Here is a 23,023-nt window from a genome sequence, read left to right on the forward strand (position 1 = left end):
GTCAGTAAAATCCGTGACCAAATTCAAAACGAAAAAGACAAGTGGCACATACGGAGTTCCTCATACTTCTGAGTCAACGCTCGCACGTCAATTTCAGGAGCTTCATCGCGACCTTTGGTAGGGGGGTGAAGCGGGGTGTCCCGATCGACCTCACCGGAGCCTGGTTGAGGTACATTACCTTTGAAGCTCGAGCCGGGTGTGACGCTTGGTGGCTGAGTGGGTTGAGGTTGGGGATTCTGTCCCATCGGCTCCGATGGCTGCCTCAATCCTGTTTGCCTCTCCATTCCGCTTTGGGTCGATCCGGTTGGCGGCTGAAGCGACTGTCGAAAATGAGATTTATGCTGGTTAGATTCAAAGCCTTGATAATGAGGGTTAAGAGGGGAAGGGGGTCCAAAGGATTGCTGAGACGGCGGCCTTGGAGTAAGATAAGGATCTAGTTGCGGGGATTGGCTACGAGGACCTGATACCTGGTCTGCAAAGGCTTGTGGTCCACTCAACTGATAGTTCACACTTGGATGCTGCAAGTGAGCGTGGTCAATCTGCAACTGGGGATGCGGCGCTTCAGACAGGTGTGGGCCCTCCTGATATTGATGTACCGAGGAATTTCGCGGCGGATAAAGGTCTTGGGAAAGTGGCTCAGTACTCACGCGTTGAATTCGAGGCGGGTCAAAGGGCTGACCCTCTATATTTGAGGAGGACCGGTTTACGGCGGGGGGATAAGGGGGTTGGGACGTTTTCTTTGATAGAGGCATACGGCTCTGTGTGGGTTGCTCTTCTTTAGATTCTAGGTCAGAATTAGATCGATGGCTGTCCCAATCCTACTATTCCTAGAGAATGTCTAACCAGGAAGCTTACGTCTCACCGATATCGTACGGCCAAGAACCTTGGAACCTCGAAATGAAGAGTCCTTGTCCTTGTGTTTTGAGGATAATCCAAAGAGGCCTTTTCTGAACTTGCGTGGCTGGGATTCCGCTAGAGGAGAGGCTTCCGAGCTATGAGGAGTATAGGGAGGCTCAGTCGAACTCAGGTCGGACGAACTACCTAAGCCCAAAGACGGAGACGTAGGAACCAGATTCAATGTAGGTCTGCCCCTGTGATGCGAAGACGTTGGAGCCGAGTCTAGGAGCTCGTGGCTGAATCTGCTCACGGCGTGGGCGGGGTGGGTATAGTTCTCCTCGTAGTTTTGCGTTTGCGGATGCACGGACTGGTCATTGGCATAGGGGTACGGCGGCTGGTAGGAATGGTCGCCGGGAATCACCAATGAATAGCGGACAGGTGGGTGGGTATTGGCGCCTTGTTGGGGTGGTGGTTGTTCGCTGTTGTCTTCACCACTTGCCTCGAAGACTTCCGGGAGTGATGGCTGCGATTTGTTTTTATGGAAGAGGCGCATGAGGCTAGCTGGAGAGAGCAGGAAGGAGGACCTGTTCTTATTCTCGTCCCGCCCTGTCGGCGAAGTCTCTGTTGTTCACGTTTATTAATGGCCCAACTAGCGCCCGTGTCGACGGAGGGAGAGGGACAGGGGATATGGTCAAATCAACGCCGGGCGTTTCGGCGGGGTGATTCTCAAGGTCCACGATCTCTAGTTAATCACTCCAAACCAGGGTCAGCAGTTGCCCTCTCTAATGCGTAAACAAATGAACTTGCAGATGCATACACAGATGCCGATCGAGTGAGGACGAGGTGGCCTTGTAGGAGGGGTAGTCTAGGGATGCTAGAGTAGGTCGGCGGCCTCCTAGATAGTTAAATGGGGCACCTGGGTGGGAGAACCTATGAGGATGGACGACGCAGCATCGCGAACGAAGGGGATCTGGAGACGCACAAGAGAATGCCCAGGGTCATGACCAGGAAGTCGAAGAGGAGGAATCGATGATGGAGCCGTGAGGATGGAGGCCGATCGCCTGGCGAACACGAGCAGCCAGCTCGCTAACTAACTAGACTAGGCGGAGTGCCTTCAGCCTCAACGACGACGCTCTTCGCCAACATCAACAGACTCAAAACCACCGACGTCTTCTCTCTTCTCTCTCTTCTCTCTCTTCTCTTCTGTCTCACCCCAACTCGCCTGTTGGGTTGCGCAGCCGGAAGCCCCAGTTATTAAAGGATATTAACTCTGCATCTACGCTTGCTGGTCTGCACGATGAACTGCATGGTCTTACATTTTGACCCCCAAATTCAAGCCGTGCTTCCGCCACCCCTTCTCCCGTCCCTCTTTCAAGCCCAAATCTCCCTCCTGGTATGATCCTTTTAACTTGCGCGCCAGTGCAGAGCATTGAGCCCTTGGGAACTCAGATCCCCCCTCCAGGAACCCGCAGTGGACTCGCCAACTCCGAATCCGCTTTATCTCCCGCTTCCTGACCACGGTTCCATCCGCATCGCAGCCCAGGTTTCCCGGGCTTGAGAACCGAATAACCTGTCAGCTCTTCTCCGAGGATCAAGCTCAAGCATAAAGGTGGGGAGGAAAACAAAAAGATCTCACCGTCTTCCAATACTATGACGCTTACGCCACCGCCCCCAACGACACTTGGCTTCGGCCTAGCAGAGCTTATCGAGATGAATGCAAAGCAGAGGAGCATTCTCCAAATCCAATTTTGATAATTCGCTCATGTCACAATCGTGATTGAGGACATGTTGAAGGTTCGTCAATTGAAAGTCACGCATCCAGCCTTTTCTCTCAGCCGCCCCCGACCTGCCAGGTTTCCGGTCCATGTTCCTTCTGGGCCTAATGACTAGGCTATGCATTCAGAGCGTGCATCACTGCATACAACTCTTTGCGCCCTTTAATCCATGACCGTCATGGACGGACACTGCATATATTAAGCAACTGTCCTTGTGAAATGTAGCTAATTACATACGTTGCCAGGGGAGTTGGGCCTGACTGTAACCTTTCTCTCCTTTCCCTACTAAGGCTTTCGTCACTTCACTCTCTTATAATTAATATCCGGGTTCAGCTTCCATTGATGTTTCTGATCTAGCAAGTATTCGCAATTCTCTCTCCAGACTTGCCGGATCAGCGTTGCTCGTTCGGGACTCCGTGGTTTAATATCTGCCTGGAAGGGTTTCAGGCGATTAATCACGCCAGGTCTCAAGTCCTTGGTGTTTATGGGAATATCGTTTCCGTCTTTGTCTTTCGCTTGCGAAGTGTCCAATGCCCACAGCCAGCGTGAAACTACCATAAACAGGCTTCTCTCTGCCAAATGTTGCCCGGGACAATGACGGCGCCCAGCGCCAAACGTGAAAAGAAGTTGGTTGTCTGGCCGAGTTGCATCGAGCTTGCCTTCCCAGCGCTCCGGTTGAAAAATATGCGGCTCCGGATACATACCTGGGTCGCTGTGGATTGCATGCGCATTGATTATCAGCCCAGTGCCTTCAGATATCTCATAATTTCCCCATCTGACTGTCCCATTGGCGACCCTTGGGAGACACAACGGAACTGAGGTGATCCAACGCTGAGCTCTATTGATTAACCCAATCAACCACGATGTCCAAGAGAAATATCTTTAAAGGGGCCACCTACTCGAGAATCAATTGCTGGATATACGGGAGGCTTGCTGTATCTTCATACTGTGGCAGCCTTTCCGAACCTACAACGCGATCAATCTCTTATAATTTATTAGTCTCAAAATGGCAAAATCGGGACTCAATATCAAACCTTCTTGCGCTTTGCGTTGCACGCCTGGGAAGAGACATATAGCAGCGACGAAAGTAGTCAAGACCGACACCGTCGTGTCTGTTGCACCGGACAACAAATGCTGGCCAATTTCGGCGCCTTCTATTTCAGAAACGCCTCTCCAGCCCGACTGCAACCTTTCTTGGATCGTTCGATTGAACGATGGCAGGGTTGTTCCTTGTTTAACACTTTCTTTTACTGCAGTGTAGTTTCTCCAAATAAATCTCTTGTGTTTCTCCGCAAGCTCCCTAGCCTCCCGGCAGATTGGGAGCAAGTATATGGGCAACTTCCATAGGACCGGCCAAAGGTCAAGCACATTACCCCGAACGCCAACCCTAGACAGCTCGTATAGATCTTCAATCGTCTCTTTCACGATTGGGTCGTCAGACGATGTGATTCTGTAGCCGTTCACCATCGTCATCCCTACACTATTGGTGTATCGTTCAAGGTGGTCGTACCAACAATGTGGTTTATTGAGCATATCAAGGAGGAGCTGCTCACTTTCCAGCTCCTGGTAAGGGAGATATTTGCTCGAAGCGCTCGAATTCAATACAGCATGCCACATTCTGCGTGCGTGTTGCCACTTTAGCCCGTTCATCACGCTGGGAAAGTATCCGCCTCGCATGAGCAATTTGAAACGAGACGGGGGTCGACTCTGTGTCCGAGCGCCTTGTTTCACGAATATCTCTCGAGCTTCAGCGAGCCCGCTCACGATGACTTGTGGCTGGCCTCCTTGCATCATCGTATATACTGGGCCATATTTCGATGCCCACTCCGTGTATTGATGATGTGGAAAGAACGAATCGCACTTGTAAAAAAAAAGTCAGAGAGAATCTCAGCCTGCCTCAATTTGTTGGATACCAACAGACCTGCCTCAAATTACCCCATATTGCTTGAGTTGGCGGACCCGGGGGTAGAACCGCTGGACGCCGACCAATTCCGAGCAGACGGTAGAGCAGATAGCTCAGGGCCGCGATTAAAACGACGCATCCTAGTGTTGCTGTTGAGAACGGCAAGGCTCGGCGTATCGTCGCCATTGGTGCTGCCGTTGAACCAAGCAAGCTTTATAGGGAATACAATCAAGTCCAGGGAGTCAGCGTGTGTCCATGCTAGCTTTATAGCTATATTATTCGCGACCGCTCTCGCACGTTAATCTCGCATGCGGGGAACCAGCTGCCACCTCGCTTGGAAGCGGTCTCCTAAATATAGCGTGCGTGCATTTCAATCTCACTTGAGCAGAGGGAGACGTATGACAAAGATGGCCGACAGCAGCCTCGCAACTGCCCGGTAATTCGCCTGTCAATTCAGGCTACAATACCGGCTTTTTTGTATTTGGGCCTCGAGTGGGCAGGAGCAAATCGGCGCTGCATTTTCCGTATAATCGAAATATCGGCGCCATGATGTCCGCGGGCAATATCCAACGTGACCCAGGACCCGAGCTCCAAGATGCCCCTGCGAATCATGGAGATCCTCACGAGTCCTTGCCATGCACGATGCTCATTCGAGCAAAGCTTGCTCCAAGAAAAGAGGACGTTGCTGCGAATCGTAACTGAAGTGCCTCAAACAATCGAACCTGCAAAGCGTCACTTGGCACTTCAATGCAGCACAAAGCAGCTCTCTTTCGAATTGAGCCCAAAATCATGCTAAAATCATGCTAAAATCATGCGTGGTTACGGAGTATTGATGCAATCAACGCGGCATCGCCGTTCCGATTTCTTGCTCGGGTGGTATTCGAGGCAATTAGTGGCCTGCGGAGGAAACAAAGGAGATTAAACACCCGCATCACAGGGATTGGACGACTCATATTAATGTCAACGATAGGTCTGTGCAACCAGGACCCCTACAACGGCAGCAGGCTTGCCAATCATTGCCAATTCTTCCGGAAAGTCGCGTTGCTTGACTCAGGACTGGAGGGTTATTGGTAACTAGTTGAACCGCGAAGATATTCTCGCAATGGTAAAGGACATGTTCGTCTGGGCCCGCCGCGCTTTAGAATAATAGACTTGATTATCTGAATTTGGTCAAAGACTCAATTGTTCTTCGCTGATGAGCATTTCTACCTTTTGATGTAAACAAGCTACCCCGATCATGGGGATTTCACCGGTATGATCACTCTGGCGATTCAAACCATACAAATTGCCCGGGGAGCCCACTCTCGCCGTACATAATAATAGAGATCTCTTGCAATCTTTCTTTTTTCTCACTGCGCCTGAATGTGTCTGATGGACTGGCCAATCGGCGGAACGGCAACTAGAGTATAGCCGACGATGTTGCTGTGGTAGTCAGTTGCGTGGATGAGCCTAAAAGAGAGCTCAGTACACAGAAAACACCGACGAAAGCCCATCGGAATGAACATACTTCGAACTTCTACACAGATAAAATACCCAGCCCACAAGCCCTCACACGTGTTGCCAATCGAGCTACCAAGCGCGCCTATAAGCATCTAATATCGACCTCAACAGCGGAAGGACAAGAGCAACATACGGATTCCACGCTACCAGCTGATCCTGAGAACATCCTTCAACTTTCCAACGAGTTTAAAGCACGTATCGCCCTTTTCAACCTTATACCAACGGCGCAGTTTGGTGCAACACCCGATTGTGTCGGACTCGGGCCGGTTTGTGTCACGGTCGGTACGAGCGTGCTTGAGCGTGACGATGGCGTCGTCAACGTGGTGGATATATGTGTCGACTGTGTTTTTGTGGATGATGACGGCGGAGGCGGAGGCGGTGCATTCACACAATACGAGTAATTGGTGTCGAAGCCGCTGCAATCATCTTTCACCGCGGGATTCTAGGAACAAAGCCACAAGTAAGCCGCAAAGGAAGGGACCAGTTCCGGGGGTTTAATGACAAACCCAGGATGTGAATTCATACTGCGAGAGCTCGAATTTCTCCAGTATGAGGGGGCATGCGTTTTTCGTCGTGATTTCATTTACCCAAAGCCGGCACCGCTTCGTCGTGTCGAGGCCGACTAAACCTGAGGGTTTGAATCCCAACTCCCAAAAGAGATCCGCGGCGGCAGTCGAGAGAATGGCCGCTAGGAAGAACATGAGCGGGTACATGGTGAGCTATATAAATGGCTCTTGATGGGTTGATGCACCGTGTATCAAAATCCCGGGTGAAGGCTCTTGCACCTATATAGCAGGTCAACATCATGCTTCGTGAGTCGAGCATAATAAAACTCCCATGATAGTCGGGCGAAGAGACGCGACGGGAGAAAAAGGGACTGTCATTTTCTAATAAGAAAAATTGGTATGGATTCCGAGATTTTAATTGTTCTGTTTATCCATCAAATTCTAATCTGATCTTTTTTCAGGATAACAAATCTCAAGAGTCTGGATCCGGCACATCTATCTGCCGCCGTTCCCTGCTTTACTAACGAATATAAATGCATTGTTTCCAGCGGAGAGGATCCGGAAGACAAAGAAAGAAATGGGACAGAGTATGCCCAATGTCGCCTCAATAGAGAGTAGAAATGAGGGTTCCTTGTCCTAGTTATCTGTTGGCTTCAGTACACGCTTGAAGTGCATTAGCTGGCATTGTAGCACATTTTTCATGCATATCAGAGATGAGACAAGATGGTCGGCCCAAAAGAGAGTCCACATATCCTAAGATTTTCATGGAGAATATAATCTTGATATCACTGGACTCAGCCAGTGTTGGGATTCAAGCAACAAGGGAACAACTCCCTAGCTAGTTAATCCGCCCTGGTAAAGGAGCTTCATCCCCATCCACAAGTTCATAGTCGGCCATAGAAGTGGCTAGTTTATTCCTCTCAAACAGTTGGGTCACCGTAGGCCGCACTATTCTGCTTATGGGGATAAGCAGGCAAGCTATCCAAATAAACCAGATCCATATTGATACATGTGCGATGTGAAGTCCTCTTCGAGAAACGTTAGTACAACGTTGGCAACAATGATGCTTGCCGTAAAAGGAAGACAATGTATCTTACAAGGCAATGTTGAGCCACCCGAGAATAATAATGGCCCGCCCAAATAATATATGAGCAAAAGTGATGGAGGTCCTTCGCTTTAATTTAATAAACGCAAGATGATGCCAGTATCCGATGCACGGTTGCACCAGGAGAGAGCAGAGCACGAATATGCCAATCAACTTGTGTGTTCCATGCCTGTCCCCGATCTGTATCCAAAAAGAGTCAGGCTAGGTGCCAATCGGGGGAACTTTATAGCCTTGCATACCTGTATCCATTTCTTGGATATTAAAAGCGCAATGCTCATCCCACCTATAGCGACGGCCACAGCTGCGATTTGTACGATCCAATGCCTGGAAAAGGCCGATTTTCCGCCTAGTCGAATGACCCAGACGGCCACTGGCATGGCCAACGTGAAAACAACGGCGAGGATGAAGCCATGAACTTGGAATAGAAAATGGCGGATGTCACTAGGATCCGATTCCAGAGGTTCATGCTTCTCTATGCCTCGATCGATCGCAAGGATTGTCAGGTTATTTATTGGCGGAGACATGGCGCGTCCATGGGCCATGTTGAGGCGAAATGCCCCTACATCCGGTGTTAAAATGCTGTACAAGACCATCGAACGGGAGCCAGAACTCACCGTGGCCATGATGCCCATGGTAATCCAGCGGATAATCCTTCTTTGCCGTTTGTATGACCTGAGAGCCATGCAGCGCCCATATCCAGGGTTGTTGGTCTGCATTCACATCAATCTTACCACCAGACCAACTGTCGCACGAATAGCAAACAATGTGAACACTATGATAGTCGCCGTCCAGCGAGGCCTGTATCACCTCATATGACGGGATATCAGCATTCGATTCGGGAGAAACATGCCCACTGCCAAAGCACACGTTTAAGCCATGCGTAATTCCCTGATCAAAATGGTGCATATTGGCCTTACTTTGCAGTCCTCAAACCCACGGTCACATCTAGCAAAAGGCATCAAATCAGCCCAGATGTATGGACGAGGTAAACGAGAAGTGAGAATGAACGAGCATACCCCCGTCGTGTTCACCGGGATACAAGACAAACATCAACGACCCGTCCATGACGGCACCTGTTCCAAACGCTGCCCATCCCCGACGGTCCGTAAACTTGGAGGAGAGGTGGAGGTAGATGTCATGACTTCTGGTCGTTTGATTTCGATAGGAGGCCAGGGCGAGACACAGATCAATCGACTTTGACTCGTCAATCTTGCAAAACTGGACTTGGGCATTGCTTAGACAAACGAGGGCCAATGCACAGAGCAGCAGAGGCCAGGATTGCCCGCGCATCATCTCTCCTTGTCGGTGATCCTGAGCACGTTTTGCCTTTTGGCTAAGCGTGCGAGTCAAGGGCAGTCTTAGCTATGAGGAGTCGGTGGTCAATGAATGACATTCGAGAATCAATGTGTACCTGATTTGACTGCACTCGGGGACTTTGAGCTGGAAGAGTGGTTAGTTAACTAGTTAACTAGACCGGATTGTAACGGAATCATTGCTACCAGCCCACTAAAGGGATTATCATCGAAGGATATACGCAGTGATGCGACAAATGTCAAACATAACTCATCAAATATGTACCGTAGTTAGTTGATCCGTAGCTAAACCTGTAACCGATAGATTGATCCCCTCAACAATGTACGATTAGCATTTGTAGTTGAGAGAATTCCCGATGCTCTGTCCAGTTTGGGCAATGGATTGATGGATGGTTTGGATGTCTGAACAGCGTGTAAGATGGGACATATATCACTTTCAATTGAAATTGTAGAGGAGCTGATTTCATATTTACCACCTGGAAGCCTCCATATGATAGTTGGAAAAAGATGCCTTGCGTTCTTTGGCTTGATTTTCCGTTGATTGTTCTAGTATGGATGGAATGCGATTGAAATGGCAGCTCTGCGTATCTTTTCCCTCCCAGTCAAACTTCAAAACTGTCCAACTCTCAGCGTTTCTAGCATCTCCTATTCCAAGGTCTTTGAAACAAGAGTAGATCCCTTATTGCGTATCCAAGGACAAAGCTGCACACTTCTTTACAAAAGTCCGAGAAATCAACCGCTTGAAAGCGCGGCGCGATCGAGCGTCATGAGAGCCTCCCAGTGCTCTAGCCGTGTTCCTGGATTGAAGATGAACAAGCCTAGACTGGGCCAGCTAAAAATCTTCAAAGCGTCAGAGGCTTTCATCCCCTTCACTAGTTTGGCGCCCGGCATCGCCACGTTCTGCGGAAATTTCTCTACATATCTCACCTGCAGGTTGTCCAACAGAAGCCTGCTTGTCAAAGGAAAGTATGATTCTATACCAACAACGCACAAACGAAAATCCTGCTTCCCCTAGTCATACTGTACGGCGTACCGAGGATGCAAACGCTAATTGTGGAAAGCGATCACCGTTGTGTCACTGTGGCTATAACCCTCCTCGGACACTTATTCTGTTTCCAAACGCCATCAACCGCCCTTCCAGCTGGAACAATGGCAATCGACTGAAGAGCAGAGAATGCCATGGCTTCCGGGTCTTGACTAAAAGCCTAGTGAAGCGTGCCACAATGATGTCTCGAGCCCGCTCAAGAGTAAAATTCAATGCCCTGGAGGTGCCTGTCATATGCACATGGTATCACACTGGTCCAGGCAGGAATTCAGTACCTTAGGGCTGCTTCCCTGCATCCTCACATAAGCTCACCAGCTTCCCTGCTCGGTTTGCCTGGCGGTAGCCAAGCTTATATGTAAACACAAGCCCCACGTTCGGCCATTTCAAAGCCCTTTTTTCGAAACCTTCTTGCTGTCAAATATTGTTCGGTTGCAAACCCATCTCAAGGTGTTTGCCCGGCAGTTCCCCATGAAACGACCCATCTAGGCCCATCCAAAGTAGAGAGAAATAAGAAAAATCAACGCTTGATGAGCACTTTCAAAACACTGACAATTGCTTCAACCTGGACCGAGACCGGGTGGTTTATCAACAGGTCCAGAGTGTTGATAATCCACGCCTCTCGCCCCGAGGTTTGAGCCATCGACACAAGTCAAGCGTGCGCGTTTCCGGTCCCAATTGACGCCAGACAGACAAAGCAATAATGCACAGCTGTTTCAGAGCGCGGGAGTGGTCGACGCAGGCTCGACTGCTGGTTATCATTGGGGTCTCAATTTTGTTTGTGCTGGCTGAATTGGCCGTCGGATTTACCACGCAATCTCTGGCCCTCGTTGCGGACGCGTTTCATTATACAGGAGACATTCTATCCTTTGTGGTAGCGCTGCTGGCAGACCGGGTAAATGAACGCTTGTTTTGAGAATGATAAAGAAATGCTAATGCGCGGATTCTCGATGCAGTATGCGGCATCTCCACAAAAGAACAGCAAAGGGAATTACGATAGGCTACCTCTTCTTGCAGCCTTTTTCAACAGCGTGTTCCTAGTTGCGCTAGGGCTTGGGATCTTCTTGCAGGGTATCGAAAGGTTTATTCACCTTCAAGGTGGCAACGCATCAATGCTTAATGAACGAGGCCAAGTCAATGCTAATAGGAAAGTGTATAGCGGTCTCGAATCCGAAATTGGTCTTGATGATGGGATCTATCGGGCTCTTTCTGAACATTGTTTGCGTTTTCGTTATGAGATCGCAGGGTCACCATCATCACCACGGACATAGTCACGGCCACAGCCACCGCCACGAGCACTCCGGGGAAAGCAGGCCACCAAGAACCAACGCATGTGCAACGGGGTCTGGGGATCTTGAAGCAGCCGAGAAGCACACTAAAAGCGGGACAAGCCTCTCGATAAAAGCGGTAATTTTGCACATTGTAGCCGACGCGCTGAATAACCTCGCCGTGATCATCTCGGCCCTTATTCTGTGGAAGGTTCCCTCGCAGCATCCGGATTTGCATGGGGAGGTTGGGCGCCAGCCGAAATATTATGCGGACCCGGCGTGTACAGTGTTCATCGCTTTGCTCATCATGGGCACGACGTGGCCATTGGTTGTGCGATCGGGGAAGGAAATACTTGGGATTTCTGAGACTGGATCGGGAGCGATATCACCGGAGGAGGGGAATATAGAGGCGGAAAAGTGAGGGTGGGATGGCTGACGGGTGAGAGAGCATGCCTTTCCTAGGTTAGCTGCAGATCATAGATGTTGGGTTTCAGTTCAGTTCAATTTTCTTGCGTTTAGATTAAGCATCAGCACACGATGCTGTCCAGAGCAGGGAGAAGATTAGCTGGGAGGTGAAGGATGGAAGGGTGCAACTTCTTGGCATCGCCTCAACTTGAACAACAATAGTTCCGCTGCAAGGCACGACCAGTCGACGAATTCCATTCAATTTAAACCACCACACCCGCGATGAGGTATACCTTCGCCAGCCGCCGTCTACCGCAATGCCTCCAATACTCCTCTCGCGGCCAAGTCCAATACCGATCCAGCTCCGCCCTCCGACCATGCTCTCTTTCCGCCCGCTGCCAATCCTCCCTCCTCCGCCGCCCTCAACTCTACTCCCCGCTCCGCCCACATCTCCGGGTTACCATCCGCTACCGCCAGATCCACATCCCCATCCCGCCGCCCCTGATCCCTCCCATCGTCTTCACCGGCCTCTTCTTCACCCTCTGGATCTACAAATGCATCATGATGGTCGTTTTCCAGAACCGCATCATCTACATGCCATCCATGCCGCCGGGGGCGAGGAGGGAGAAGATCGAGGACTATGCGGGGTTGTGTGGCGGAGTGAGATGGGTGGAGAGGCGGACGAGGGCTGCGGATGGGGTGGAATTGGGGCTTTGTGTGAGTGATAGTGGGAGTGAAAAGGGGGATATCGACGTAGATCGGCATGTGGTGGTGCTATATTTTCAAGGGTTAGTCGGGCAAAGTTTGAATCTGCGTTCAATGTATTTATGTATGATTGTATTTGCAATACTAAAGGTGGTTTGGCTTGAAACATGAGTGTAGTAATGCGTCGTCCCTCCCTCCCCGATTGCCGCTCTTATCAGGAGTGCTTAGCGATTTGGAGCGAACGTCTAGCCGACGAGTCAAATATACACTCGTCGCCCTCTCATATCGTGGCTACTGGACATCTCGTGGCAGAGCGTCACAGAAGGGAATCGAGCTGGACGCACGGGCAGCGCTGAGCTGGATACAATCGGCCTATCTCAGAGATAACAGCAGATTATCATCAAGCGCCCAAAAGAAACACGAAGACATCCTCGTCCTTTGGGGACAGAGTATCGGCGCGGGTGTAGCCACAGGGTTGGCCGCCCACCAAGCCGAGCTGCCTGCTTCGGAACAGACGCCCATCAAGGCCCTGATCCTGGAAACGCCCTTCCTGAGCGTACGCAGCATGCTCGTGACACTGTATCCACAACGGTGGCTTCCCTACCGGTATCTATGGCCATTTCTGCGGAATTGGTGGGACTCTGAAACGGCGTTGAAGACGATGGGGGAGGCGTTCAAGAGACGGGAGAAGCTGCAGGAGCGAGGCGCCAAAGGGCCAGAGAAGATGCCGGTTTTGATAGTTTCGGCTGCGAACGACGAACTTGTTCCTGTGCAGCAGGCCGACCGGCTCGAAGAGATATGTGCCGAGGCAGGGCTCGAGGTGGAGCGGCAAAGGGTAGCTGGCGCATTGCATACAGATGCGACAATTCGTTCAGAGGGGAGGAACGCGGTGGTGAGATTCTTGAAAGGAATTGGCGAGAGCTAGCTTGTCAGTGGTAGTAACTTGCTGATTCTTTTTTTTTTTTTTGAATTCCCGCAATGACTCTTGCTCCATAGTGGTAGATAGTGTCAAAGCCAAAGCTGACAAACGCTGCTTCACAGCTCCCTTGTCAACAAGCTATCTCCTGGCAGGGCGTGGCATGAGGGTCATCAGATGTCAAACACAAAGCATGGCAGCAGGGTCCTTCATCATTCGCCCTGATTAATAATGAGAAGCAGGACAAGCTTCCCCGCAGTCTATCAAACAGCTTCGTCTGCTTTTGGAATTCCAATGCGCTTCGAGTGCTGTGATTCGCAAACAAGCGAGAATTGCGTGATCAGAGTGATGACTAATGCCCTGCGCACTCACCGCTGATGTCATAGCCCCGAAGCGGTTTAGCGCCGTCTGACATGGCCCGTGCCCCTCCCGCTAAAACTGGCCAATCACGGCGATTGTTGATTTCGGAGTGAAAAAAAAGAAACAAAATCTCGATATCACAAAAAGACATCTCGGAATTCAACTTCAACAGCAAAAAGCAGCCTGTGATGGGGCCATGAGGGCGAGATCCCGCTGCCGTCTGGGGCCCTCTCGCCCTCTCCTCCGCGTTCAAGCGCGCTGGAGTTTGCTGAAAATTTTTTATCCAGACTGACTGATCTGCTCCACAGGACAAGAGTCAAGCTCTTTTGTTATGCGGTCACCGCCAGGACTGGACTCCCCGCTAGAGCCCACCGTCCCGCAACATGTCAATAACAAGGGCGCGGCATTGGCTTCGTTGCCGGCCACCCGGAACCCCAGCTGGTTCCTCCGCCGTACCTCGCCGACGGGTTTGACAGCAAAGTGGTACGCCAAAGGTACATGCAGGGATGCTGAGCACGGCCCAGCGAAAAAGAGGGTTTTGCTGGCGAGACTCACAGGGCGGAAAGTCAATCAGCAAAGTCTCCTTAAAATGGGTTTCAAGCTTGTTGGTTTGTTCGTCCAGATGACTCAAAGGCGAGACAAGTTGGTGGCTAAACACTTTGATCAAATGTCAATCCTTGGGCGTGAGCTGGTTGTTTCGGCTTCTCTGGCATTATTAATAGAGAGCCTTGCGGACTGTCCGTCTCAACTTCTCGCGCAATACTTATATAGATGTACCTCGCTCATCCTGGTCTTCACCAAGAGCGACTATATCAAGTCACTTGACACACGAGCAGCAAGATCTCCAAGCCACCCAAGAGGCCTCTCCCCTCCACGCTGCACTTGATTCCTTGAATACTACCTTGTCTCTCGATCGTTGACGTTGCCGTCAAATTCCTCCTCCTCTTTCCTGGAGCTTGATACATCGCAACCATCATTGCGCCGCCCAAGCTTCCACGATGCCGTCCTCTCTAGCATCTCGAAGCTCCGGGCCGTTCGAACCCTTTGCCCGCAAGGGACGGCCCTCTGTGCAGATCACCCTCAGGGACGAGCTGCCGCAGCCGAAAATCAACACCTACACCACTCGCGATACCATCAAGGGAGAGGTGACCCTCAGCGCTGAGACTGACATTCGATTCGATCAAGTTGCCATCTCTTTCGTTGGCTCTACCAGGACCATGATCGAGCGGCCAGGATACGCCGGTCCCACGGTCGGGCAATCCTCTGCGTTCCATACCTTCCTGCGACTCGTGCAGCCCATTGAAGATTCACAATACCCCCAGCCCAGGATTTTCGAAGCAGGCCGCAAGTACACGTTCCCATTCACCTTTGTCGTTCCCGAGCGCTTGCTTCCTAGCTCCTGCAAGCATCCTGTCAACCATGTCCAAGTGCAAGCAGCCCATACCCATCTCCCACCGTCTCTCGGCGATCCCATGCTTGCCGGCCGCGGCTCCAAGCTGCTCGATGATATGTGCCCGCAAATGTGCCAGACCCAGTATCAGATCCGCGTCAAAGTGCAGAAGCTTGCTCCGTTTGACTCCGTGCCCAGGACCCTCGTCGACACGGGCAAGAAAATCCGCATCATTCCCGCCACTGACGAGGAGCCCCCGCTGGAGGTCTCCGCTGATAGCGAGGAGTTCTGCATGCGCGCGGAAAAGGATGCGAAGAAGGGTGCGCTGCGGAAAAAGTTTGGTCGCATCGCCGTGGCAGCGGCCCAGCCGAAAGCTTTCCGCCTGCCACCTGTTCTCTCAGAAGACGACCCGTCGACTACGATGGCAACTCTTCACCTCCGCTTTGACCCAGACAACGAGCACCAGAAGCCCCCCCGGCTGGGCTCCCTCTGGACAAAACTCAAGGCCAACACCTTCTACTCCGTCCAGCCCTGGTCTGATTTCCCCAGCCGCTCCGCCAAACTAACCTGGAACCACCACCGCGGCGTCTACACCGACACACTCTCTCTCGCATCCCGCTGCGTCGCCTCCGCGTCCTGGGAAAAGCACACCAGCCCACCTTCCTCCCCGTCCTCCTCCTCCTGCACCAGCAGCCGCCGCTCCTCCATCCAATCCACCTCCACATCCGCCTCCCTCCCGGGTCCCACCGCCTGCTTCTCCGGCAACACATACTACACCGCCACCCTGCTCGTGCCCATCTCCCTCCCCCCGCAAAAGGCCTACGTGCCCACCTTCCACTCCTGTCTCGCCTCGCGCACCTACTCCCTCGACATCTCCCTCTCCTACACCCCGAACGGCACCAGCTCCTTCGCGGCACGCCAGACCATCGCGCTGCGCATCCCCGTGCAGATTGCCAGTGCCGAGAGTCTGTCCGCGGTGCTCGCGCGCGCGCAGGAGGTGGGCGTGCAAGGCGAGGAAGGGGAGGAATTCTTCACGCCCCGGATCATCACCCCGCCGCGAGCGGAGTTTGTGGAGCAGGCGAGACTCGATGGGTTGAGTATGTCGTCTGGTTCGGCGCCGGTGGAGCCGCCGGAGTATGCAAACGTGCCGAGATCGGGGGCAATGGCGGCTGCATTCTAATCTTCTTTTTTTAAAAGGTGAACAAAAGTATTGGTCTTTATTTTTCGTTTGGGTGTTTGAGCAAAGTGGTTAAATGTTTATTGGCTTCTTTTTTTTCTATGAGGGCCCATCGGGGAGTCTTTTGCAATTCATGGTTTTGTGTGATACCCACCAAACTGCTTTTAAAAACTTGTTATTACTGTTCCGGCGTGATATTTTGACATGTATCTAATAATAATCCAGTATACTGACTTAATCTCTATTGATCCCCTTGGGTCCTGATGCTCGGGTGCCATGTTGATGTTGTTAGAAATGATCAAGACGTTGAATCGTCCATGATGACTTGCTTACTGGGTTGGTTTACTATAACTAGTTGGCAAGTTTGAATCCGCCTATTGTTTGCTCTTCTACGAATGAATTGACATTCCTTCAAGACACAGTGCTGAAACGAGCACAATCTATTTCTGCAGGTTTCCAATATAAAACACGTTTCACTCGGCAAATATTTCGTTATTATGATTATTATTATTTATTCATCTAGTTGCTGTATATCATCTCGCCTCGATCCTACACAAAGACAAAAAAGTACATTTCGGCCAACATAACCACAGAAAACGATCCGCATAGCGCGCGTTCCTTGTGGGAACGACCAGCCTCTGGTCCCTGGAGTCTTGTCTCCTCGCTCCACATCAAGCTCCACAGTGGGAAGGGGGATCATGCGCAATCTCCAGATTGCCGATCAGCAGAGCAGGGGTGGGCAGTCGATGCACACACCGAGCCATCCACGCCATCCCCAAGACTGCACAGCAGTGGCCGCGAAAAATACGTAAGAGTGCGAGGGGCAAGATGCAACATGTGATAGGTATCAAAAAATAAGCCCATGTCATTATCCAAGGCCGATTTTCCCTGCAGGGCAGATAGATAGATCGTAGAAATAGATCAGGGAAGAAAATAACAAAAGAGATAACTCCAGTCGAGCGCCTCTAGCTAGCCGATGATGAAATCAAGCCGATCCAAAAAGTAGGTTTGAGGTTAAAGACACATAAATCAAACGCCGTGACATGCCATGATTTTGCAGGGACTTTTGGGAGAAACTGCCAAGTCATGAGATTGAGGAAAATGCAGTGTTCGTCTTTTTTCGAGTTTCTTTTTTTCATTCAGGGCGGTTTAGGAGTTCGTAAACGGTGTCTGATAAATTATTCTCTTCATCTCGTTTCCTTGAGCTACTTCGTCGCTGCAGGAAGGCCGGCAATAACCCAAGTTTGCGGGACGGCGAAAACGAACGTGGAGAGTTCAAGATCGCGCCGGATGGGCGGTTGGGGACGGGAGAATACCGGTGGCAGTATTTCGAACAGAAGATAACGAGCCGTCGATATCCCCACCATAGAAAGGAGCCGACGATACCGGCGAGCACGAATCCAAGGACGGTGAGTAGGACCCAATGACCACCCATCTTCAAAAACGAAAAACTGTCAGTCAATGAAGTGTGATTTGCAAAGTTAAGAGAAGGCAACGCACCCAAAAGATCAACCTAGCATCCTTGCCGTGCCAGCTGCTGCCGGGATGATGAGTAAAGAAGCTCCAAGAGTGTTTGTTGTATTCATCCGCCATCATCACCCGAACACGTTCAGAGCCTGTGGGTCGACCAGCCATGTATTCCTTCCAGATCACCGACAGGAACAAGGGACCTGTGGAATACATAACCGTGATATAAGGCAGGACCCAGTGCCGGTTGTACGTCTGCAGCGAGTCGATAACACGGCGGAAAAACGGGTGTTGGGGCACAGAACCCATAATGTCGTTGGAAATTCCGGTCGGGCTGGTCTTGCGGACCCAGGCAGGGTAGACGAGAAGGGGATCTAGCCGACGGTTGCAGCCCTACGAAAAGCACCCAGTCAGTTTTATCGTCTCGATTGCATTAGAGATAGCCTCACGTCGTCCAGGTCGATGTAGATTCCGCCATAGTATGCGAGCACAAAGTATCTGATGGCGTCGGCGCGCTGAATGGGGTAGGGATAATTCTTGAACGTATCTAGAAACCAGGGGTACTGGGTAGCGATAAACTCCTCTGCCTTGTCATCTGTCCAGAGCTGTGCTTTGGGTTAATATCTGCATACGGCGGAAAGGTGTATCGACGAACCTTGTATTCATAGTCTGGGTGGCGCTCGAGACAGGTCTGCTGTGCTTCCAGCCAGATGGCCGGAATGGACTCGTTCTTGTAGGTCTGATGGATAATCTTGGGGATGAGGGGCTCTTGCTGGTCGATAAAGGTGGAGTTGGGGGCAGGCAGCTCGGTGCGACTTATGGCGTCGTCGGCGGCATCTTCAAAGAGGAGGCTGAGGAGGGTTGAGACGCTGTTGACGAGGAAGGCGATGACAATGATGTTCGCGATTATGAAGACCAAGGCTCCCCTCCGCATGGTGATGGCGAGGGATGGTCTCTCGAGGGCACGACGGCACGAAAGACCGGCAGAAAGGCTGGCAGCGCGGTCAAGGGAGCGATCAGAATTTTCCCAGGCACGCGCGAAAAAAGGAGCTGCGGACGGAGTTGTTGGAAAGCGGTGCGGCGGGCAATTGATGGTGGAAAAGAGCGCAGAAACGGCGAGGCGAGACAGAAAAAAAGAGCGAAAGAATTGCGATCGAGGAAGAGGCTGGATATCAGCACCGGTTTGAGGGAGCGAGAAGAACCTCGTTTACCCCTGGATGCAGTGTCGACAAATTAAAAGCGAGTAAGCTCTAGCTAGGGGGGGCCTGGATGGGTGGCTTGGGGCGATCTCCACTGATGAGACAGGGAACGCAGGGAAAAGAAACAAGCGGACGCAGAAGCAGAGCGAGAGGAGACGGCGGCATCAAGGGGATCTGTTGGGAGGGCACAGACTCACAGACTCACAGTCACTGCCACAGGTCGTCGGGCGTGAGGAGGAATCTCAGCGCAGGGATGGCAGCCAAGGGGTTTGTGGGCAGAGATTTCGCCGTGAGTTCACGGTTCATGGCGCGGGTTTGGATTTTGGCTCGAGTTAGGCACGTCGACCGTTCCCTGGTTCGAGATCCGATGGAGCACGATTCCACGCCGAGCCTTCACTCAAAATGTATGATCTTGAGCGGGGAAGCAGGCCAGCAACAACAAGAGGCGATGCTGCACGGAGTCGATGATATATAATTATATACTCTGTGTTATATGGCGGATTGATTGAATAAATATAGATAAATAAATAAACAAATATCCCGCTCCTTCTCTTTTGGAATGCCTGAATTCATGCCAAAAAGGGAAGGAATGAAGCTGACACTCCCAATGGGGCTTAGCGGGAACATGTCTTGGCAACGCTGTTTATTCCTAAAGCGGCCTAGCGTAAGTGGCTGGGTCGCGCTAGTCTAAGCTCGGAGCTTGTTAGTCAGCAATCACTGCCCAAGCTGCAGCCAATAGAACGGCGCCCCTCGCTGTTTGCTCGTGTTGTCCGCGTCCTCGTTTGACGCGCCGACCGCTGCGGCCGCATGCAGAACGCGACAGCTACTATGCGACCTGCACCCCCAGCCGTTGCATCCAGTCGACAACTGCACCAACCGTTCCCTCTGGGTCTTCCTCGGCGACAAAGTGTCCGACGCCGTTTCCCAGCTCAACCACCGTCAGCAGCTCGGCCGCCTTGCCGTCAGCTACCCACTCCGCCCACACATTCATGTCAAACCGCCTCCCGATCCCAGCGCAATGCAGCACGAGCACAGGCACCTCGATCTTCCGTCCCTGCTCCTGATCCGCCTTCTGCATCTGCACGTCCACCGTCGCCCCGGCCTCGTAATCCAGGCATGACGAACGCACCACGCTCTCCCACCGGAACGGCCGCTGGTACATCTCCATCGCATCGTCCGCCTCCAACCTCCTCCGGCCCTCCTCGTTACTCCCCATCCAGCGCTCCATCAGCTGTCGGATGAAAACGTCCCCTCCCACCTGCAGAATCATCTGCGTGGCCAGCTCCGCGTTTGCCAAAAACGCCCAATGGAACGTGCCCCGGGCCTCGGCGGGGTTGGCCATGCCCTGCCATTGCACCGTCGTGGGAACGATGTCCATCAGCACGGTGCCCAGGATGCTCAATGACGACGCATACTCTGCGGCATCCACCGTGAGGCGATGGCAGATCCGTGCGCCGCGATCATGTCCGATGAGGATGACGCGCTGTGGCTGCGCGGCCTTGGCCTCGTTGATCAACCGGGAAAGCCCGTCCAAGATCGCCCTTCCGACCGTGGATTTGCTGTGGTCGGATTGGCAGGGTGAGCTGTGCCCGTAGCCAGGAATGTCCGGGACAAACAGTCGAGTAGTCTTGGGGAGAAGCTTGATCACCTAGGGAAGCCATCAGTATATTTGGCCAGGCAAGTCCTCCTCGATCGCGCGCTTACATGTCGCCACCTGCAGAGAGTCCAGTTCAAACACGTTAGTTCCCTTCGAACCTGCAATAACTTAGGAGGTGCTTGGATGCACTGACATGAAATACCTAACATTGATATTAGCTATCATTCAAGACTTGAACGTCTCATCACTCACGTCTGCGGATATCCATGAATCAACACCAATATCGGCCCGTCGCTTTTATACTCTGTATCATCCCATTCTTCCTTGAAAATCCCTCTGTAAACGCCATAGATAGTCGGCCCAACCTCCGTCTCGGCCTCAAAAGTGCTGAGATTGTAGTCAGCAAGGGTCTCCGGCACTGTTATCGCCACCATGATTGGAGATTAAAATACACAGGCAGCCGGTATGTTGAAATTGTGCTTGCTCCCACAAGTTACGAGGATACATAAGTAGCCCCAGATATCCTCGTCTGAGTCAGCGCGATGAAATGCGACCCGCATCCTATAACGGAGTCATAAGCATGAGACTCTGCGGAAGTTCTCCGTTAATCAGCAGCGACCTCGAAAGGCTGGCCTCGCTGAACGCCATCGGATGACACGATTCCCATATGCTTGGAACTACGTAATTCGGCCCGGGGTTCAAGCAAGATTTCCCCTCCTTGCTAGCTTTCAACCGCGGCCGGGGGACCCCTTGTTGATATCGGGCGTGTTCCAGAGATGGCCACGCAGGCCAAGCTAGAGCGTCGAAACCATTCTCAAATCAAGGATATCAACCACAGTATATAGTTCCTAGTCGTAAACGCTGGCACACCTTTTCCCAGATAACCCAATGATCAAAACGCCTAAAAAGACCCGGAGCGGAAAGGAGGTATATACACAAGCCCAAAGAACCAAAAATATATGCAGCAGCCCTGCAAATCCAGCACATGCAACGTTCCAAACACAGCTAATCCAACCACAAAAACAAAAATACCCTTCAATCCCTCTCCATCCTCTTTTCTGCCCGCTTCACCTTCCTCATCACCTCCATATACTCCTGCACCCTCCGCTCCGCCCAAATACACCCGCCAAACGTCATCGCCGCGATCTGCAAAAACACTTTAAACTGCGGTGTCAGGCCGCGATAGACTTTGGATATGGGCGCGAGTGACTGGGAGAGGGATGTGAGCGGGCCGTAGATGCTGGCGAGATTGATGGGCGCGCGGCGGAAGCGGGAGCGAAATGAGGAGGAGGCGGAGGAAGGGGAAGACCGGGTTGGAGGGGCGGGACTGTGGTTGGCGAAGTGGAGGGGGTGCGGGAGGACGAGCAGCATATGTGCGAGGATGGAGAGGGAGCCGAACTAGAGATTTTTCCCGCACGGGTGATTAGTATGGGTATAGTTAAAGGTGTTGGGACCTGAAGGATGCAAGATTTATTCGGGTAGAAGTAATAGAAGCATACCCGTACTGCACCGGTCAGGAATCCCTTGATACCTTCCTCCGTGACCTGGTCGGGAGGCTCAACGTCCGCTCGGAGATTTGACGGAGGAGGCATTGGCGATTCCTTTCCAGCGACAGATAATTGAGGATGGTATGGAAACGGCTGACTCTTTGCCCTTTCCTACGTGTTCAAGCTGTGCTATCGTGAGGTTGGTCCGGGAATCTCAATGCGGGATCTCAGATGACGTTGGTCTCATTCAATGCGGGCAACATCCACCACCACTGCGCAGCGCAAATCAGCCAATTTGTGTCTCGTTGGAAGTGCCAGCAAACTACCTTTCATGGAATCCGCCAGCTGCGCTTCTTCTCTTTTCTTTGGCTCTATCGACCCGCAGCAAAATATCACGATTTCCTGATTTGGACAGATCGGAAAGCCGCGGATTATTATTCTTCCATACTCGGAGGCATGTTATTCCGAATCAAATTGCCGAACTAATCAAACAAAGCAAACACAGCTCTCTCAATCAGTTATCCGACAATCTTCAAATCCATCGTTCAGTTCGCAATCAACACAATTTAAGTCCACCATGGCGTCCCTTCCCCGCCGGACCACCTCCCTGACGCGCCTCACTAACGAAACGAAGGTCCAAATCTCCCTCTCCCTCGACGGCGGCGTCCTCCTCCCCTACGAACCATGCGCTCACTTCCCCCAAACCTCCCCAGAGGAAGCTACCCAGATCGTCCCCTCCCCCGAATCCGCACACGCCACACAATTCACATCCACGCAGCAGATCACGATAAGCACCGGTATCGGGTTTCTAGATCATCTCCTCCATGCCCTGGCGAAGCACGCCGGGTGGAGTCTAGCCGTGCGCTGTAAAGGGGATTTGATCAGTACGTATTCCCCCCACCCCCGGGGCCGCCGTGCGGGTCTAACCCCAGATCAAGATTCCGTTTGACACCATGCACTGTTTTTACCCGGCTAAATCATCGGTTGATACCATGTCGAGGCGGAGGACGCTGGCCTTCACCGCCGATATATAGGGTCGACGAGGATGGGGAAGGAGGGGAGATGGTATTC

The 23,023-nt window shown here is 51.9% G+C and overlaps 11 protein-coding genes across 11 annotated transcripts in view; 4 read left to right on the forward strand and 7 right to left on the reverse strand.

Moving 5' to 3' along the window:
* Positions 1–23: 23 nt before the first annotated feature.
* On the reverse strand, positions 24–1,390 carry UREG_03023 (uncharacterized protein; the record flags this gene model as incomplete). Its single annotated transcript, XM_002543461.1, has 2 exons — positions 24–784; positions 856–1,390. 2 exons carry the CDS (start codon positions 1,388–1,390, stop codon positions 24–26), a joined length of 1,296 nt encoding a protein of 431 aa, XP_002543507.1.
* Positions 1,391–2,909: 1,519 nt separating this feature from the next.
* On the reverse strand, positions 2,910–4,701 carry UREG_03024 (uncharacterized protein; the record flags this gene model as incomplete). The annotated part of the gene is made up of 4 exons (XM_002543462.1): positions 2,910–3,450; positions 3,512–3,578; positions 3,647–4,472; positions 4,534–4,701. 4 exons carry the CDS (start codon positions 4,699–4,701, stop codon positions 2,910–2,912), a joined length of 1,602 nt encoding a protein of 533 aa, XP_002543508.1.
* Positions 4,702–5,064: 363 nt separating this feature from the next.
* On the forward strand, positions 5,065–5,217 carry UREG_03025 (uncharacterized protein; the record flags this gene model as incomplete). The annotated part of the gene is made up of 1 exon (XM_002543463.1): positions 5,065–5,217. The coding sequence occupies one exon, from the start codon at positions 5,065–5,067 to the stop codon at positions 5,215–5,217; it is 153 nt and encodes a 50-aa protein (XP_002543509.1).
* Positions 5,218–6,184: 967 nt separating this feature from the next.
* On the reverse strand, positions 6,185–6,728 carry UREG_03026 (uncharacterized protein; the record flags this gene model as incomplete). The annotated part of the gene is made up of 2 exons (XM_002543464.1): positions 6,185–6,457; positions 6,522–6,728. The coding sequence occupies 2 exons, from the start codon at positions 6,726–6,728 to the stop codon at positions 6,185–6,187; spliced, it is 480 nt and encodes a 159-aa protein (XP_002543510.1).
* An 886-nt stretch (positions 6,729–7,614) lies between these two features.
* Positions 7,615–8,168, reverse strand: UREG_03027 (uncharacterized protein; the record flags this gene model as incomplete). The annotated part of the gene is made up of 2 exons (XM_002543465.1): positions 7,615–7,806; positions 7,866–8,168. The coding sequence occupies 2 exons, from the start codon at positions 8,166–8,168 to the stop codon at positions 7,615–7,617; spliced, it is 495 nt and encodes a 164-aa protein (XP_002543511.1).
* A 3,768-nt stretch (positions 8,169–11,936) lies between these two features.
* UREG_03028 (uncharacterized protein) lies at positions 11,937–13,284 on the forward strand (the record flags this gene model as incomplete). Its single annotated transcript, XM_002543466.1, has 2 exons — positions 11,937–12,442; positions 12,588–13,284. The coding sequence occupies 2 exons, from the start codon at positions 11,937–11,939 to the stop codon at positions 13,282–13,284; spliced, it is 1,203 nt and encodes a 400-aa protein (XP_002543512.1).
* A 1,349-nt stretch (positions 13,285–14,633) lies between these two features.
* On the forward strand, positions 14,634–16,205 carry UREG_03029 (uncharacterized protein; the record flags this gene model as incomplete). The annotated part of the gene is made up of 1 exon (XM_002543467.1): positions 14,634–16,205. The coding sequence occupies one exon, from the start codon at positions 14,634–14,636 to the stop codon at positions 16,203–16,205; it is 1,572 nt and encodes a 523-aa protein (XP_002543513.1).
* A 1,202-nt stretch (positions 16,206–17,407) lies between these two features.
* UREG_03030 (mannosyl phosphorylinositol ceramide synthase SUR1) lies at positions 17,408–18,603 on the reverse strand (the record flags this gene model as incomplete). The annotated part of the gene is made up of 4 exons (XM_002543468.1): positions 17,408–17,653; positions 17,703–18,062; positions 18,119–18,274; positions 18,325–18,603. The coding sequence occupies 4 exons, from the start codon at positions 18,601–18,603 to the stop codon at positions 17,408–17,410; spliced, it is 1,041 nt and encodes a 346-aa protein (XP_002543514.1).
* Positions 18,604–19,694: 1,091 nt separating this feature from the next.
* On the reverse strand, positions 19,695–20,899 carry UREG_03031 (uncharacterized protein; the record flags this gene model as incomplete). Its single annotated transcript, XM_002543469.1, has 2 exons — positions 19,695–20,516; positions 20,744–20,899. The coding sequence occupies 2 exons, from the start codon at positions 20,897–20,899 to the stop codon at positions 19,695–19,697; spliced, it is 978 nt and encodes a 325-aa protein (XP_002543515.1).
* Positions 20,900–21,500: 601 nt separating this feature from the next.
* On the reverse strand, positions 21,501–22,057 carry UREG_03032 (uncharacterized protein; the record flags this gene model as incomplete). The annotated part of the gene is made up of 2 exons (XM_002543470.1): positions 21,501–21,863; positions 21,965–22,057. The coding sequence occupies 2 exons, from the start codon at positions 22,055–22,057 to the stop codon at positions 21,501–21,503; spliced, it is 456 nt and encodes a 151-aa protein (XP_002543516.1).
* Positions 22,058–22,529: 472 nt separating this feature from the next.
* Positions 22,530–23,023, forward strand: part of UREG_03033 (uncharacterized protein) — a gene marked incomplete at both ends in the record, with an annotated part of 1,027 nt that continues 533 nt past the window's right edge. Inside the window, 2 exons of the mRNA XM_002543471.1 lie at positions 22,530–22,811; positions 22,885–22,935. Of these exons, the coding sequence (XP_002543517.1) occupies positions 22,530–22,811; positions 22,885–22,935 (333 nt within the window). The remainder of the gene's footprint in view (positions 22,812–22,884; positions 22,936–23,023) is intronic.

Source organism: Uncinocarpus reesii, genomic scaffold, assembly GCF_000003515.1.
Source record: "Uncinocarpus reesii 1704 scaffold_2 genomic scaffold, whole genome shotgun sequence".
Classification (NCBI taxonomy): Eukaryota; Fungi; Ascomycota; class Eurotiomycetes; order Onygenales; family Onygenaceae; genus Uncinocarpus; species Uncinocarpus reesii.